This window comes from Henckelia pumila, chromosome 2 (genome assembly GCF_033568475.1).
Source record: "Henckelia pumila isolate YLH828 chromosome 2, ASM3356847v2, whole genome shotgun sequence".
Lineage (NCBI taxonomy): Eukaryota > Viridiplantae > Streptophyta > Magnoliopsida > Lamiales > Gesneriaceae > Henckelia > Henckelia pumila.
The window spans coordinates 2,155,756-2,174,724 of record NC_133121.1 but is presented as its reverse complement, the minus strand read 5'-3'; the positions used below and the strand labels follow the sequence as shown (position 1 = coordinate 2,174,724).

The following is an 18,969-nucleotide window of genomic DNA, read 5'->3' as shown; positions in this document are numbered from 1 at the left end:
TATATAAAAAAAAGTAAATTTTTTTTATTATTGGTCTAAGGGGAGATTTTTGTTTGCATAAAAATTAAAGGAATGAGGAGCAAAAAAGCTTACACTTAGCCAAAACATGAGCTATTTTATTCACACTTTGTGGACATCGTTGAAACAAAATTCCATGATGAAATCTGCAAGCAGCATCAATCTGATCGATCAATAGGGCCTCTGGTGTCGCATATATGGGTCAGACGGTGAATGATAGCCTGTGTGACCAAAAGAGCACAAGTGTTTCACTTATTGTGGTCAAATTTTAAGCTGCCGATGACACACAGAACACGTAAAAAATTGACACAAACGATTTAGCATTTGGTTAATCACTCCAATTGTTGCCAAGAATCGCCATAACATAGTTCCAACGGGACTATGCAAGAAATGAGATGGCTCCAATAATCTTGACAAATCCGTTCAAAAAGAGGCACATTTTTACATGAATCCATCATTTTTACATTTCTACCATGTACACACTATTGAAACGTATACCTCCGGATCCAATGAACAACAACTTAAATGTGCGAAAACACTCAGAAAACTCGACTACATGATCAAACTTCATATCCAGGATTCACTTTCTGCTGTATATCTCCATAACTCTGCAACTCTTCGATATCATCTGGACTTCCAAGAAATAGAGGAAGTCTTTGGTGCAGCTTGACCGGTTGGAGGGACAAGATTCTACCTTTACCATCTGAGCCTTTGCCCCCGGCTTGCTCAGCTAGGAAACTAAGCGGATTTGCTTCATACACAAGGCGAAGATGGTCCCTCGGATTCATCGCGATCCCACCATATAACAGTGTCCGATGAAAATCAGCAACAAGTGAACATATGTACCGGGCCGAATACTTTTTAGGGTGTTGGCCCTTGCCCTGTCTTACTGTATCTATATATTGCCTTAAACCTTCAGGCCAGTCGAAGTATCGTGCGTCATTGACTGAATAAATTTGCCCTGACAGAGTAAAAAGGAAATATATGAGTTACGTCAATAATCAGCGATGAGCTCTCAGTCAGGCTACTACTGAATCGAGTCAACTCAATTGACCATTGTTTATTCAACTTGCATCCAGTTATTGAATGAAAGCTGAGCTCGAACATGTTCAAATGTATTATTGAACCGAATTCGAGGCGAAAATTTAAAGATCATTTCCAAGCTTCCATCCAAAATTTTGAATCGGCTAAAAACATTCATCATGCACTTGAATATAAAAAATAGGAAAGTATTCAGCAGCAGCCTACTTAAGTGTTGCATATGTCACGGCATAGCCCACTAGTGATATTGTCTACTTTGGTCTAAGGGCCTCATGGCTTTAAAAGCCGTCACTAGGGGTTGTCACATGCCCAATTAAATGCACAGTATCTCTCCCATGTTTTGCCTGTGGGATTCGCCTTAGGGTGCTACGTCAACCACACCCCCAACCCTCGCTTTAAAAGCCGTCACTAGGGGTTGTCACATGCCCACTTAAATACACAGTATCTCTCCCATGTTTTGCCTATGCGGGATTCGCCTTAGGGTGCTACGTCAACCACACCCCCAACCCGCCCAACCCCCTTCCGAGACTCAGTGTCTTCGCTGAGGTTTGCTGTACCATGCAAGGAGACTTGGAGCCGCCATGATACCAAATGCCACAGTATCACCCACTAGTGATATTGTCCTCTTTAGCTCACCGGTCTCACGGCTTTAAAACGCTCATCAGCGGTTGTCACATGCGGCATGCCCACTTAAATGTCCAGCATCTCTCTCGTGTTTTGCCGTTGTGGGATTCGCCTAAGGGTGCTAAAGCATAGTTTTTTATTCGTTCTGTGGTTCATTGCAGCATATGATAAAAAATGTTCATACACGAGACATTTTACCTCGAGGAGAAATCTTTATGTTTGGATGTGTTAGAATGAAGTCGCCTGTTGAGTGATCAAGGGTAAATGCATGTGTACCAGACCCAAAGCTGGTACACAATATTGTAGCCGATGAATAGAGGACATATCCAGAAGCAACAAGCTTAGCCCCACTTTGGAGGGAATTCAGCATTGCTTTCTCCTCTACCGGCAGATGATCAAGTTCTATGAGGCGGTTATAGATACCAAAAATTGTTCCGGTAGGAATAGAGGCATCAATGTTTCGGGATCCATCAAGAGGATCTAATACAACCACAAAAGGGCCATCATCAGCTAGCCAAACAGGAGCATCATCTTCTTCAGAGGCCATTACTGAAACTTTTCCAGATTTTCTTAACGATGACAATATTATGTCATTCTGCATTAGAAGAAATATATCGTAGACATCAGAATAATGAATGCTTTTACATCTAGTTGTTAATGAATCAACATATGGTGAAACAAGCATCAGGCAATGTCAAGACGAATACAGGTTCATTAGCCTTGCATGGGATTACAACATAGAACAAGAGCAAATTGTGTTTACCAACCATGTAAAATATTGACAAAAACATAAAACCCCAAATATAAAATTAAAAGTCTTTCCAAATCCTGTGTTTTTCAAAAGTCAGGCACATTTTGCCCCATTTACTTGGGGTTTTACGACTGATTTTATGAACACGGGATTTAAAACATCGTGATAGGATTATGTGTTTTTTTTTCTTTTTGGTTTTCATATTCAATGCTATTTTCCCCCCAGAACACACAAAATTTGGAAGTAGATAATTCCTACTTAAACAACATGCTGTTAATGATGGGTACCTTTGTTTCAAACTAACTTCCTGGTGGAATTTTATGTGTTTCAACTTAACAAATCGAAACTTTATCATCATAGAAAGATATGGATCACCATTTTGTAGCCAATTTTTCCACACAAGAAGTTTAGACAACTATTTATTTCACTACTTCATCAAAATATTTTATATTTTTACAATACCAAGGTCAACAATATCACAGCCTTATGACCTTAGTTAGCTATCTTATCTTCAATTGGTATTTTCGAGGTTAATCTTCTCGCATACAATGCATAGAGGAACGACACCATTCCATCCTGAACTTGGTGGATAAATTTTGCCTTTAGTCGACCATGAGCCACGACCATGGGCCGTGACAGAATCGACCGGGAAAACTGAATGTAATATTCCAAAAACATAAACATCGATATCAACTTAAATACTAGGTTCGGGTGACCCAAAGGCAAGCTATCAAGGGAGGAAAACTCAATGTTCCTAAAAATCACACACGCAAGTCGTATTTCTCCTAGTGCCATCCTCTCCAATTCGGATTTCACATGCCTTCACACACACACCAACACATACAAACAAATGAAGCTCTATGAAAACGAGAACTTGTACAAATAAGAGTAACAGTCCAAACAAGAACATATCCATATCAGGAATTTCAACAGCCAATTTAGTCAATAAAACTTACGGCCACAACATCAAGAGGCTTAGGCTTATCCCTTTCATCACTCCCACCAACAGCACCAAAATTTTTGCCAAGAGTGGAGTTGAAAGGTGAAGCCACAAGCGCAGCAATCCTCTTGCAAGCATACTCCAAATGACTGAACAGCACCACCAATTCATCTCCCACATTTTCTCCTCCTTTCCCCATATATTCCCTCAGTGTAACAATCCCACCATCATCACTAACAGCACCATAATTCCCACTCGCACTGATTTTGAAGTCAAACCCACCAAGACTAAACATCTTCTTTGAGGGTAGAGCACAAAAATTGAATCTTGGCTGAAAATACTGAAGTTTTGGAGGGAAAATGTGTGTTGCTGAAGGGTAACTGGAGATGGGGTTCAAGAATATGGTAGCGGAGCACATTTCAGCTTAGTGGGGCATTAACGAAGAATATAAACGAGGCATCAGAGCTCTGATTTGGGGGTATTTCTACTTTCTTGGCTTCAAAATTCTATCCAACTGTCCAAGGAAATAGGGGAAGAATCGAGAGTTGACTTGGATAATAAACATTAAATATTACTTTTTTTTTTTTTTTTGAAAGAAAACATTAAATATTACTATGAGGAATAGATAGGAAATAATCTATTTCAGTCTTCTTCTTTCAGCAGTTTATTTTTTTTTTTTAAAAAATGTCAAATTGTACATAATTATTGACACTCTCCAAAAAACTCAAATAGCTTGAACTCTAAAGTACTTTTTAGAAATAAATAAAACCATGTGTGTTACATATAATTTTTAACTTGTACTGTTGTACATATGTCGTAAATTGAGTGAATGTGTAGAGTGCCCATCAAAAAAGTTCATTTTAGCCAAACGAAAAGCAACCAAATACAATTTTTGGTGTTGAAATCCTGAAGGTCAACAAATTGAGAAGAAATAGCGTGATTAATTTTTTATATATAGAAACGCGTGTAACTGATTCTGTAGCAGACAATACATCTTTTGCTTCATGTTTTTCTCTAACTTTTACAAAATAAAATTTTAATACGTGAATTTTCATTTAAACACCATAAATAATAATAACTGAGTTTTCCAACTATATCCTCTACCAGATAACAGATTATGGTAAACCAGCATCTGCCTTGGCCCGTGACGAAATCACTATTTTCCTTTTGAAAGGAAAACCGAACCGGGTATCATCAATGGAATAAATGAGAGGTGTTTCATGAACTTCTCCTGTGCAAACCCATATTGATTAATGGTGAAAAAATCATTTCCAAAAAAAATTAAAAAAATTCACAAACAACTTCAAGAAAATGAGGACAATGGATGAGAGATATCCCATGAGCTAAGAGTCCTATGCTCTTTTCAAGAAATGCGATTTAGCCGAGCTTAAGGGAAACATATTTGTACTATTTTTATATTATGGTTGGAGCTCAGGATCCAATCTTCGATTGAGAAGAAGCATAGGAACGGGTCAAAAATTAGAAGTTCGATTTGGGGAACACTTGGATATAGGCTCATTGATCAGCACCAGCACTGGCTGCACTCAGGTCCACCGATAAATCAAGAACCTAAGAACAAAAAACGGAAGTGACAAAAATTAAAAGTGAATATTAAACTCAAATGCCTAATAGCCCCTGCTTTTATCTTGGCATCAACTCCAGTTGATGTTGTAAGACTCGTGGTTTATGATTTTTTTTTTAAACGTCTGTTGTGTCGGGGAATTAGGCGGACCCCTATCCGTTTAGAAATGAAAAAACCGCCTGTCGAGGTTTAGTGCATATAATAGTCCATGTACTATTACAATGTTACCTAATATTCATATATCATAATATCAATGACCCCATATTGGCAATTTACCTTTCCAGTTATCTTGGTGTACATGGCCAACACATCTATCACAGTAGACTCAAAGTGCGTTGTTGCATCATAACTCTGCAATATGTGAAAAAAAGAAGAAGCGGTGATTTTGTTATGAAGACACTAAGATAATTACACAAAGTATGGATAGTGATTGAGTATGGCGTTTGTTTAATGCTACTTATATATGCTTAAACAACTTAGGAAGACGAATAATTTTTATTAGTGTTATCGGTTTCCAAGATTTAATTAAAGTTAATAAATGGCACACAGGCGGTTTCAAAAAATTACACAACCAAGCATTTTTTTGAATTCGAACTCAGATCCGACCTTTGATATGAAACAGTGGTCAGCATCACTGTTGTTAGTGGGTACAAATGTGTCATATGTGTCGAAAAATATCTCATCTACTGGGCCGAGAAGGTCTACGCCAGGCTTCAGCTCTACTTCAGGGTTGTCAGTTTCAGCTTCAGCAGATACAAATGCTATATATTTTCCTTTTGGTGCAACGTTGTGAGTATAGGAGCAGCAGAACAAGTACCTGTAGGAAATCAAAGATAAAATTCTACAGATACCTACCATACTGGAAATCAACCTTTCTAAATTTTCAAAAAGACATGATTCATATTGAATAATGCGCTAATTTTTTCTATTCCTCTAAACATATATGGACAATATGGTGGGGTGCCATAATAATTTAGTTAACATACATATCTGATTTACGACCAAGTTGCTTCTGCGGTAGAATGACTTGTGCTGAATGAGAGTCGTCAGTATTTGGGATTGGGTGGCTCATTATACATATAGCACGGGCGACCTTTCCAACCTTCTGGACCTGTGGTAGGCTAATGGTTTTGAAACTATTTTTCATGAATAACTAAAAGCAAGACAGATAGAGGCAAGTAGATGGTCAGATGTCAGGCTATTTGCTGGGTAGAAAATTACCTTATCTGGTAAATATGACGGATCACAAACAACTTTCTTGCATTTCGCAGTTTCTCCTTCAGAAGTTACACCAATTGCTTTCCCATCTTCATCGAATTCAACCTGTAAAACCCAAGAATAGAACGATTCTACAATGTTAGTGCACGAGCAACGTCTCTTTCACAGCTACACCATCAAGACAACCAAAAATGAAGTTACTATTGATAACAGACTGTTGAATATCTAAAGATAATTCATAATTATTTGGATAATTGGTAGGTTTTTTTAATTTAAAATAGATTAGATTGCTTTTAGATTTGGTAGACAGAATAGGATTTATATACATTCAGAATCTATCTTTATTTTTGTGCATTCAATGAAATCATCCCTTTGTCAAACAGAGCCATAACAGACGATGACCAAGTACGGCATGGCTTCGACGGAGTCGACCTATCTCTTTTGTTCAATCTTGAAAAAAGACATGGATGTTTAAACCAATGATAGAAATATGGATTTATCAGCTGACCAAGAATATATTATATATGGTAGAGTAGCATCCAAAATGCCAAGATCTTTGAAGATTACCTTGCATTGTGGCTTGTTTAGCATGTAAGTCCCACCATAAACTGCACTTAGGCGCGCAAATGACTGTTAATTACGACGGGGCACGCTAAGATGTGTCAATACACCATAAAATGAGGATAGTTCTCAACATGAAAATTATTTATGGGGAGACCCAAACCTGAGGCAATTCTCCCAGTCCATACAGTGGATAGATGTAAGGGGATCCTGCTTGAAAACGTGCCAGAGATTCTGCATAAAGCTTTAGAAAATAGAATATGGTAGGCATTGGTACCAGAATTTCGTAAATTAATTACTTGAGAACAAATTTCATGCAGAATTTCAAGGAATTTTCGATCGCCTTCTAAGCCTCTGTTATTTCCAAGAAAAAATGTGCCATAAACATGTGTTGTTTTACACCTTCAAAACCATACAAAAATAAGCATTCAAATCTAATTAATACCAAACTCATCGTGTGTAAAATGGCATTAACATTATAGTCGTGAAAATTCAAGTAACTCCAGATGCACGTCAATAGAATTCAGAAAATAAAGCTGCATTATCATATTCCTAGAAGACCTCAAATGACTTATTTAGTAAGTTCTTACAATATACTACATTCACTCTCAGATGAACGATAACTTGCTAGTTGCTTGATGTTGTATGTACCTTTTACTTTTATGTAATAAGATTCAGATATCATCTCATACAGAGAGCATGTAAATGACAAACTGCATCCATGAAACAGCCACAAATTGTGTACATGCAAAATAGTTCAATATCAGAAAGGTGCTATGGCCTAGCAGCAGAACAAATGTATTATGTCTTATTTCCATGAAATGTTTTGCGAAGGAAAAGCTCAAAAGCACTTTTAGGAAGCAATTCCAAACACTACCTTAAGGTCTTAGTAGCTACAGAACCTATATGGTCAATCGTACGAGAGAAATCTTGACCTTAAAGAAAATAATAAACACCACACTTCAAGTAAAACACCCACCTTCATTCTCTTCACAAAATCCATAGCTGGCTGGTCCAAGTAACTATCATTACTATGAAGTGCCAAGGCATGGCCAATAAAATCAATTGTGTCGTCTTCAAGTTCGTATTTTCTGCATTGAAAGGAAAATTTGGGATAGATATCAAAATCACTATGTCAAGCACAGTTTATATAAATATGACAGTCCCCCTCATTTTCATTTCCCTTATACACCCATATTTTACTAAGAAGAGTGCTTATCTGATGAAAGATTGAAAAAACTTTCATGTTGAATACAGATTTAAAAAAAAAAGACGAAGAAAAAGCATGTTGAATACATCATATGAAGCTTTATTCATTTAAATCAGCTATCAGTAAACTAGAATAATTCATACTTGAAATTCTTTCACTTTGGAACATTCAATGACCATCCACTCTACAATAGTTGAAAGGACCACAACAATAAAATAGGAAAATATCGGTAGGAAACCTGTTCCCCTTGTTTTGCATTTCTTTGTTCAATCAAACATCTCAAACTTTATTTTTCTTCGCGGGAGGGATTCCCCAATTGTTTGATTTCATATATCGAGCAAATATTTTTTATTGTCAAGGGGACAAATTTTCTGAAATATGCAGTCAGCAAACGGGTTTGGCGAAGATATCAAGAATTATCCATTAATAACAGGAAACTAGCACAGGTTGCATTTGATTAAGCTAATTTTATTCTGCCTGCATCAGCATGAGGGAGAGTACATTTCCCTCTCTACAAGGACACATGGTTTCATGAAGTTTTACGCCTAAAACGATTGAGTATGAGATCGACGAACAAGAAGAATCTAGTATCGACAATAATATGTGAATATGTAAACCTCTATAATATTCGACCATAGATAATAAAAAAATACTTAAGGTTCACAAATGCATAAGGATTTTTAAAAAAAAACCAACGTGATAAGCTCCTTTGCAGTGATTGAGTTTAAATTCATCCCGTCATGAGTCTTAGTATCACTCTCTTCAAATTCTTGGACAAAAACAAAGAACTTCCGAGCACGGCGCTTTTCGAATAGCCCCATTAGTGGAGATTTCAATGCTTCGACATCAGTTGCTGGAACTTTGTGAATCTGCATTTAACATTTGAGATAAAGTAAAGACAAATACAAAGCCGTGTGTAAGAATGACTGAAAATAACATCAGGTAAGTCTTGGGTCAAGTGGCATACCTTTCCTTTATTGTACACAAAGCTACCATCAACTGCTTTGAAGTTCAAATACTTGGTAACATTAGCATGAATAAGCACACGTACCAAAATTCCATTTGCCATCATGAACTAAAAAAAGCAAACCAGAAAGATTTCACCCCAGCCAATTTTCATAAACATATATAGTCACATAAAATGATAATATAAGATTGAAACCATGAGAGGAAGGGATTTATTTACCAATCACTAACACCACAGATGCTAAGCATGACATACCAAAAATCTAAATATGAGATTTGATTATGGTACAGTACATTGAATTGGTAATGGACATAAAAAGCCCACATACCTTCGGTATCATATCAACATTGTACTCTCTACTTGCACCTAGTTCCGCAGGAGGCTGGTCATTTCCTCTGAAGCGTTTCCATAGCTACAGGATGGAAAACAAATGACTTATAACTTATATAAAGGCTCGTTAACTGGAAGAAGATCCAGCATCACGAAGATCCAGCAACACTTCTCCATATGTACTCCAAATTCTTCATTTTTTTTCTAACTAGGCTTTTTTTACTGTAGACTTTGTGAGAAAAAATTTAGCATTCAAATTATAAAATATCAATTATTTAGGAATTACCTGAGTCAAATTGATAGAGCTGGATTCTCCTCCATAATAGTCATTCTTGTCCATGTGTAGAACCTTTTCGAAATAACTCGAGATTATTAAAACATTTTACTAATAAATTGGCCACAAACAATCTAATCAAACTCAGTTAATCAACAAACCAAAAAATTACATGCTTATTCAATAAAGGCTAGAAGCGGATTTCCAAGTAGGCTCTCTGAAAAGGTAAAATGCACGTCTTATAAAATATTGGATCAAACAACAAGACAGGGAAAAAAAACAATGTTTCTGCCTATGAGTTCATCCATGCATTACCGATGAAGAAATCAACCAAAAAAACATTAAAAGAACCAAATAAATACTGGGATCAATAAAAAAGACGTAAACTTTAGCATCAAACTCGTTCACGCATTACGACAGACAAGAAGCATACACAAATCACAAGTATCTAGAACAGACATGAACACATATAAACAAAAAAAGTAATCCGAAACACAAGGATTGCTCACTTTTAGCCCATCAACAGATAGAAGGCCACTGAGAATGCATTCCTTCAGGCCAGTTCCCAGAACGATGACATCGTACTCTTCATCCATGGCGATCGAGTAGTGGATGAGAAATCCCGGGAATTTCCGAGAAAGGTAAGTCCAAGAAAATGCAGAGGAGAGGAAAAAGAAACCCAGAAACTGAGGGGAAGAATGGAATGGGAATGGAGAGAAAACGAGGGAGTGGCATTAACGGAATAGAAGACATTTTTGTGCTGTGTGATTTGCAGAGGAACGAGTCTTCAGCGAATGGGAGGGGCCTTCGCCATTGCTGAATCATGATGCTATTCTATTTCATGGGCAAATCTTTTGAAATTATTAGTACTTTAATAATGTTACAAATTTTATAATTAACCACTATTAGTAAAAGTAATACTCCCTCCATCCCAATTATAATGTCCATGTTTCCTTTTTTATTTGTCCCAAATATATAGTCATATATCATAATTAGTAATATTTTTTTACACTCATTTCCTAACATACCCCTATTAACTACATAATACATTAAATAGGGATAAAATAGGAAGTTTATATAAAATTTGATTTCCCAATAAAATTTTTTTAATCTGTGTGAAAATCCAAAGAAGACATTATATATGGGACGGAGTGAGTAGTATTTTATATAGGTGATAGAACAAAGTTTTGATGAAAATGAAATGATAGGCAACGTGGATTTAATTCCAAAAAAATAAGAAAGAAAAAAAAGTCGACTGAATTAAAATCGATAATTTTTTTTATGACGTGGGAACCTCGCAGCCGCTTTTTTTGGGTACTGATAAACCTTTAGATTACCATAATAGTCTACAAACTACGCTAACCAAATAAATCGCATTAGTAAGCCAATTTTGGTATGTATTTAAGATCACTATACTTATTGTTTAAAAATATTTTTTATTCTTATATGGAATTTGAAGCATTTGAAATTTTGATTTTGGATTTTTCTAGAACATTATTTTATTTATGACGTGCGTAAAATATTTGTTTTTAAATTTAAGTACTTAATTTAACAATTTCTCCTAATGTATCTATGCAAATGACTTAAAATTTTCGTAAAGATGGAATTATGTCGTTATATAAAAATTAGGGACAGAATTCTGACATAATTACCAAAAAATTGCACCATGTTAAAATAAATTATAATCTTGAAATTTCAGAATTTATTTGCACTTTCGATCTATTCATTAATAACAAATTTTGAAGTACTCCATGTATCAGTTGCGATACACTATATTTAGTATTTACCATCCTCTAACGAATTACAAAAATAGTATTTTCAAATTTCACAAACAATTTTGTTTTTTGAACAAATAAATTTTGTAAGTTTTGAATTAAGATTAATAAATATTGCATGCTTCTTAATATTAAACTCATATTTACTCGTTGAACATTCCAAATTAAAACATATAGGGCAGTGTACAAAATTAATACAATATCGTTTTATACATTACAAGCCCATATATTGTGTGCTAGAAAACAACTTGCTATTATATATAAAACTAATTGGAGTAAAATGCAAAAATCCATTTCTCTCCATAGACATATATGTATGTCTACTCCTAAAAGTTTAAGTCAGGCAAGCTGCAAAAGATTAGAATTCATTAATCATTAATTGTCATTACTTGTTGATATACATATAAGAATTACATTCTTATCATTAATTCTTTAACAACCACATAGAAAAACCAAAAAAAAAAAAAAAAAATCGAGCAAAACTATCGTCTTCTACTGAAATTCAAGTTCTAAATGATATCTCAATCGAATGTTTGATGCATAAAAGAAAAATGATATACAAACGTCTATATACAAAAAGATGTGCATCATATTTGACCTTATACTAATCTTGCATTACATGTATCTAAAATAGTGAAAGTTTACTAAAGTTAAACATCACATTTCACTCAGAATATTATTATTTAAATATTGTAATTATATATTATAAATAGTATTCAAGTATATAATAGTCCTGCAATATGTATAAAATTAATTTAATATTGGAGTAGTACTATATATGGACATACATACCCCAGCTTAAGGAAAGAATCGCTGCTGTCATCGATGACAATGGATGATTCCGCAGAATTTCCTTCTTTTGGTGCACTGCTTTTGCATTCCGATTTATGCATCTAAAAATATATTTATTTCTTAATAATATATGAATAATAATATTAATGAAGGGCCCAAATTAATTAACTGATTATATTTGGATCATGCACCTCTGCCTGTTGTTTTAACATTGCATTCTCTTCCACTAGTTCCAGTTCCTGCGGTTTTGAAAAGAAACAATTGTATAAGTCGACGGCGAAAACGGAAGAAATTACAGGAGGTTAGTACGCGGAAGATCACTTATTTTAATTTTCTCAGATTTATTATATAAGATACGTTATAGACATGCTTGTACATAAAGTTTTTCTAGCTGTCAATTACATTAATAAAGATAAAATTTTGATTTCATCTGTAAAAATTGCAAACAAACATAGCATTAGGCCTTTTCATGACTTACCCTCATCCTCAGCGAGCTTATCTCTTGGAAAAGCATGTCGTTCTGCAACATTTTCAAAGACTTAGCTAGATGTTACAATTACATACGATCAAATTAACAAGAAGTTTGGTGAAAACTAATTAATTAGAAGATCATATATATATTAGGACAAAAAACGACCTTCGTTTTTCCAACACGCCTTAATCCTGCCTCAACCAATTTCTCTAGTCTTATCAAGTCGTCCAATCCAACTCCTTGAAGCTCTTCTCCCTTGAGTCGCCTGCGAAAAAAATAATTAGGAGAAAAATAAAGTATCAAAAACATATATATATTGTGCGTGGAATGGAACATATATATGTAACAAATTCTTGATAAGTTTTCATACTGTAATTCAGTAGTCTTCTCAATAAGCTCCTTTTTCAGCACTTCATTGCCATTATTTTCAGGCTAAAGGTAAAAGAAAACACACAAAAAATGAAGGGTCATATATAATTGATGTCAATATATATATATAAATTATGGAGTGAAGAGGAATGCATCAAAAAAATTTATAAAGTTGGAATATTAATGATATATTAATTTTGCAGTATAAAATATAAGGGCTGTTTGTCTTAGCTCGCGGATAATAAACGGATCGTTCCATATTTTCATATTAAAACACTTGCGACGTTAGAACTAGATAGACAGCGAAAAGGGGGCAAACTCACCTGATCATCTTGAGGAGGCCATTGACTTAATTTGTTGGCCTTGTCTGTCAGCAGGCGCTTATGCCTTTGAAGGAGGTGAGTCATGCTTCAAGAATAAGCAATCATAGGTATATATACACACTAAATTAATTAACACGATCATTCGGCTAAATTTAATAGCGTTTAGAGATAATTACGACGTAAAATTAGATGCTACATATATTATATACTTCCTTTATCCTCATATATGCGTGGGCATGATAAAGAGTTCAAGATATCCACAACTTTGGGCTAGGAAGGTGCATATATATATCCACAAGACCACAAAGTGCGTAAAATCTTTGATGTGAATAACACATTTTTGAGATGTATATATTAAACTAGATAAAACCGAGTTACTTTATTTACGTACGTGTCCTCTTACCCAATGGGAAATTTTATCTTATTTTTAAAAAAAAAATTCAACACACAATAATCATGTACTTATTATAAACTCGAATTAATTAACTATAACCTATATAGCATGGTGAGTTCGATTCATTTCAAGCCAAATTAAATAGGAAAAAAAAAAGGGTTAACTATAATTAATTGATCAGTATCATATAGAAAATTAAACTACTTATAATTGAGATTATGTTTTAAAGCGACAATGTAAAAAAAAAGTTACTATACTAGCTAGCATTAAAATTTCTACATCATAGTTATTAACTTATTAAAAACACTATAAATTTGTATCCCAAATTAATTTGTAATTACACGTATATAAGTTTAGTAATTAAAATTTCTACCATTATGATAAAAAAAAATTTGGAAGTCTCATCATATGAATTCTGCAGAGATTCTGATCGATCGCTTGAAGAGAACAAATTAAATGAAGGTCTTTAACTAATTTTAGGCCTTGGATGAACAACGGTACTTATAACTAAATATAAAGAAAGACGACACGATTAATATTGTGTGTATTTATAATCGAATATCAAACAATTACAACCATATATCAGACCAACTACAAATGCAAAGATATATACAACTTGTTAAAGTCACACTGCATGCATGAAAGTTTCGTTACACACATCCGCGTTATAATTCATGTCATCTACTTGTATCAACATACACATGATGTGTTGAATTGCAACAGATAATAAAGCATCTGAGTTTTGATCCTATATTAATTAACATGATTGATCTGACTGAATTGGGTAGGAATTAATAAAATCATGTAATGAAAATAAAGGGTGCTTAAGTTGAACTGTTTTTGTAAATTAATTAGCATGATAATAATCTAAAATATAGCTGCAGTACTGGTTAATTACCAGATTATTAATCCAACTTTGACTTTATATACGTATGAAAAAATATATGTCATGGACTCTCAAATATAATACGTGCAACAGTAAAGTAAATTATCAAAAAATGTATCAGTTGAGTTTAACACATGATAGAGCATGAGTACTCTAGCTTTAATGTATATATGTACATATATATTTTTGTACGTACCATTGGAAATTATCTATATACATATATATACAGTGGACGTCATAATCCCCCGGATCATATGAGCAATTAATTAATATTATTCTATTTTAATTATATCAAAACACCATATGCGGATCAGAGAACATAGAGAAAATCATCAAAGATTATGGATTCGGGCACACTTTCGCATTCATTGATATGGTTTCTTGATAACCATTAGACATAATTTAATAGGATTTCAGATTTTTTTTATTTTTTTATCTCTTTTATTTACCAAATAGTGCCCATATCAATCGAATTTTCAGATTTAATTACTTTTCTTCATTAATATATATTCACATAAATTTTTATTTTTATTTTTTTTAAAAAAAAAAAAAGGGACTGATCCATCATATATCCAAGTACAAGATTTTTTAGAGCGTACATAAAAACAAGACCTGTACTAACAAACCCACAAATCAAAGCATAAAATATGATCAGTACGTACATGGAACAAATCAACAAGTTTGAATTTTCATTTATAGATCTTAAAATCAAAATCTACCTGTATATATATATACATACCTGGAGCTGGAGAAAGAGAAGAGCTTTCCAGTAGCAGAGAAAACGATGAGGCCAAGCTCAGCATCGCAAAGAGTGGAGAGCTCCTGAGCTTTCTTGAAAAGCCCTCTTCTCCTCTTCGAAAACGTAACCTGTCTCGCTGTCAAGTTATCGATTCTCTTTATCTCAATCTTCTGTCTCACCATTTTAGTACTCTTCAATCTGTAAATCAACCAACACAAACAAAACCCATCTATATATATGTATATATATATCTATTCAGTTGTTACAAAGGTATGGGTATTTGGGTTTAAAAAATTATTCAAAGGGGGAAATTAATAAAGAGGAAAGCATATCTTCAAGTACACAACACAGAATCCGAAAGCAGTGGAAACCCTTGTATATATATTCAGCCAAGAAATTATGGAATCTTTTATTTATATAATATTATACACATACAGTAGATCGAGAGCTAAGCTTTCTGGGTTTTTAACCAAGAATATATATATATATATATATATATATATCTTCTGCGGGCCGGACAACATATTGTTTTTGAGTAAAAATGGAAACTTTATCATCAGTTGCTGATTAAAGGAAAAGATTGATGCATGACATCACCTGACTTGCAGAAGGGAAAGCTAAAGAAAGAAAGAAAGAAAGAAAGCAAGCAATTAACCCTAGATAGAGGGGAATTCAGAGAGAGAAGAAAGTATATATCCTCAGATGTAAAATATTACAGCGAAATGATTCAAGTGGTGGACGAGAATAACGCAGCTTGCCCCATATTAAGTGTTGTGGGGACACATCATATATACTTGGACGAGTACGTCAATGTTACGTTTTTTTTTTCTTTTTTTTTAAATTATAAGATGTCTATGTTGCGTCGAGAGAAGAAAATACATTTTTTTTTCTTTTTCTTAATTATAAGATGTTTGTTGTAAGGTCTCAGTGCAAAACAAAAAACGAGGACTCATCGTTTTTTTTTTTGTTTTACACTGAGATGTTCGTGCGAAAATTTTATACAAATTCACTAGCTAGGAGTTCTATGTATGGTGTACATATGTAACACATATTCACCTTTTTTCTTTTTGACGTGGGAACCCGCAGCCGTTATCTTTTTTGTGCGCTCTGGGTAAATCCCCGGACTAACGCAATAGCCTGCAAACTACGCTAGTTAGGTAAAATAAAAAATTATTATTTGAATGAAGGAATTAAACTGAAATTTTCGTGTTATATATGAAATTAAATTTAGTTTTAGTTCATATCAACGTTCATGTGGAAAATGATCATGTTATATATATATATACATATATGTTCAAAATGCAAGATTAAAAATGAAATTTTCATGCTAAATGACCAAAATGGTAAAATTACAGTTTTCTCTTTAAAACATCGTTAATCTGTATTTCATATGTAAGATAAAAAAATTAATAGAACCCATTTATCAAACATTGACTGTTTTCGGGATAGCCTTATATAGCTTTCTAATAATAATAATAATAATAATAATAATAATAATAATAATAATAATAATAATAATAATAATAATAATAATAATAAAAATAATAATAATAATAATAATAATAATAATATGTTTAATTAAGTATACTTTTAATGAATTTTTGGGTTGCACATCCAAGGGTAAGCTAGGAAAAAAACTAAATACCGTTGAATTTTGATATATCGGGTGCACTACTTCATGGTAGATTGAGCTTTAAATGAAAAAGTAGCTTGTGGGGTTTTTGGATGTGAAAGTAATTTATGTGTTTTTTAGAGTTAATTTTAGCCCAACAAAACATACATTTTTCTTTTAAATACGCTTTATTATAAAAAATAATAATAATAATCAATTTTGTTTTGTTTTGATCGTGATATCAATGTAATTAAATCGTGTTCATACCTTTAAATATAATATTACAAAAAAAATCCTATGATTCGGTTTAATTTCACGAGTCAATTTTGTGATACAGATACTCTGTTTGACTCGACTCGTGAAAAAATTATTATTTTTATGTAAAAAATACTACTTCTTATTTTAAATATGGTTCGGTTCAACTCATCTTACGAATATATATAAATCCTTGAGACCGTCTCACGGAAACCCTACTCGATCATATAACATAGATACTCATTTTTTTAATAATATTCTTATGTCATTTTTAAATATAACAATTAAATCGCGATTTCACGAAGAACTATGGAGCTCGAGCCTAATCCGTTCCACTCGACTCGCACTCAAACCCCTTGATTTACAGACAATACAGTGTTGGCTAGATTAACGTACGGGCGCTTAGATTTGAGTTCTTGAATTTTACAATTTTCATTTGAACTTAGATTGGAGTGCCTTACATATTTTCCTTAAAATTGATGCACAATGCTTGCTATATTTTAAAAAAAAATTCCACCAATGATGTAATATAATAATTATAGGAAAAATAATAATAATAATAATAATAATAATAATAATAATAATAATAATAATAATAATAATATTAATTTGCGTTGTGGGAAAATATGCTGATTATTTTTATGACACTCGGTCTTCTTTAACCCAAATTTAAGTGACCGAGGCCAACACATAGCATTGTTGTAATTAATATTATAAAATCTATTGATTAAAACAAAGGAGAATATAATAATTTTCATGTCAAGAAATTAAAGAGAGTAAAAATGTCAAAACAATGAATTCATTTCTCTTCGAGAAGAAAATTTGAAACGTTCAATCGACCAGGTTTAAACTCGGTTAACTCGTGATACTGTTTTTTTTTCATTCCTAAAGTTTATTAATATAAACTTGGCAAAGTAAATTTAATGATTTATCATTTTTTTAAAAAAAAGTTTATGACTAATTTTTAAAAGGTATATAAATTTTAACGAGTCTAACCAGATTCATGACCTGTCAGGTTTTTGAGGTCCTCGAGTTGATTCCATCCAAGAAATTTGATGTCGTAACACGTACAATATAATTGTGGTTGATATCTGAGCTTAATGAATCCATTAGAATCCAATAACATCTTTTCTCAAATCAAATAAAAGCTCTCTCTTTAAATTAAATTTATCACGTTGAAACGCAATCCGAAACATTTCGAGAAATCAAACTATATTGCAACGACACATATCACATAAATCTCTTGTAATGTAGTTGTATTTAGTTTTGTACGTAGTGCATGTGTTAAATGAATGAATAAAATTAGAGATTCTTTTGCATTTTGGAATTGAAGCAACTGGTCCTTATATTTGAAAAGAACATTGTAACCCTGGTTATCATATATAATTATTCGAATGTTAATTCGAGAGCGACGCGATATATGATGAACACGTGAAAGGCGTTCAGTGGTGGACCAAAGATACTTTACGAGTGGGTTTAGCGATTTTGTGATGCCAGTGCTTCCCGTACAGCAAAGCATGGTGGGGCACTGTAGACAAGTTATGATAAATTGTACGCTGAAATCTGAACCCTTTACTTTTCTGGATATGGCCATTATTTCCTTGTACGAATCATAAATATCCACTTTTGCCAAGTATAAGGAAATTTTTGTTTCGCATGTGAATTGTCTCCTTTTTTATATTATTATTATTATTATTATTATTATTATTATTATTTTGGGCTAGAACAGGAAATCCATTATTGTTTAGTAGTTTTTGATGTAGCCAAAAATCACTTGTATGTGATACGTTGCTTCCGCAAAGTCCGGAGTATCAGTAAGTCCTTGTATGTTCCCGA

At 33.3% G+C, this 18,969-nt stretch overlaps 3 protein-coding genes across 5 annotated transcripts; all 3 read right to left on the bottom strand.

Moving 5' to 3' along the window:
* Window positions 1-351: 351 nt before the first annotated feature.
* Window positions 352-3,923, bottom strand: LOC140883460 (fructose-1,6-bisphosphatase, cytosolic). The gene is made up of 3 exons (XM_073289930.1): window positions 3,391-3,923; window positions 1,882-2,278; window positions 352-979 (listed from the first exon to the last, which is right to left on the bottom strand). Exons 1-3 carry the CDS (start codon window positions 3,790-3,792, stop codon window positions 579-581), a joined length of 1,200 nt encoding a protein of 399 aa, XP_073146031.1. The 5' UTR covers window positions 3,793-3,923; the 3' UTR covers window positions 352-578.
* A 692-nt stretch (window positions 3,924-4,615) lies between these two features.
* Window positions 4,616-10,335, bottom strand: LOC140882330 (guanosine nucleotide diphosphate dissociation inhibitor At5g09550). The gene is made up of 13 exons (XM_073288275.1): window positions 10,026-10,335; window positions 9,529-9,591; window positions 9,241-9,324; window positions 8,913-9,020; window positions 8,642-8,814; window positions 7,715-7,826; window positions 6,899-6,979; window positions 6,742-6,804; window positions 6,178-6,279; window positions 5,943-6,067; window positions 5,563-5,773; window positions 5,233-5,307; window positions 4,616-4,943 (listed from the first exon to the last, which is right to left on the bottom strand). The coding sequence occupies exons 1-13, from the start codon at window positions 10,110-10,112 to the stop codon at window positions 4,890-4,892; spliced, it is 1,338 nt and encodes a 445-aa protein (XP_073144376.1). The 5' UTR covers window positions 10,113-10,335; the 3' UTR covers window positions 4,616-4,889.
* A 1,087-nt stretch (window positions 10,336-11,422) lies between these two features.
* LOC140882350 (MADS-box protein AGL24-like) lies at window positions 11,423-15,989 on the bottom strand. Of its 3 annotated transcripts, XM_073288304.1 has the most exons (9): window positions 15,864-15,989; window positions 15,267-15,464; window positions 13,248-13,332; window positions 12,926-12,987; window positions 12,721-12,820; window positions 12,562-12,603; window positions 12,275-12,322; window positions 12,084-12,184; window positions 11,423-11,639 (listed from the first exon to the last, which is right to left on the bottom strand). In XM_073288304.1, the coding sequence occupies exons 2-9, from the start codon at window positions 15,446-15,448 to the stop codon at window positions 11,618-11,620; spliced, it is 642 nt and encodes a 213-aa protein (XP_073144405.1). In that variant the 5' UTR covers window positions 15,449-15,464; window positions 15,864-15,989; the 3' UTR covers window positions 11,423-11,617. The 3 variants fall into 3 exon arrangements, with proteins under 3 accessions (XP_073144405.1, XP_073144404.1, XP_073144406.1); XM_073288303.1 differs by having other exon boundaries at window positions 15,267-15,982; XM_073288305.1 differs by having other exon boundaries at window positions 12,084-12,158; window positions 15,267-15,982.
* Window positions 15,990-18,969: the final 2,980 nt, after the last annotated feature.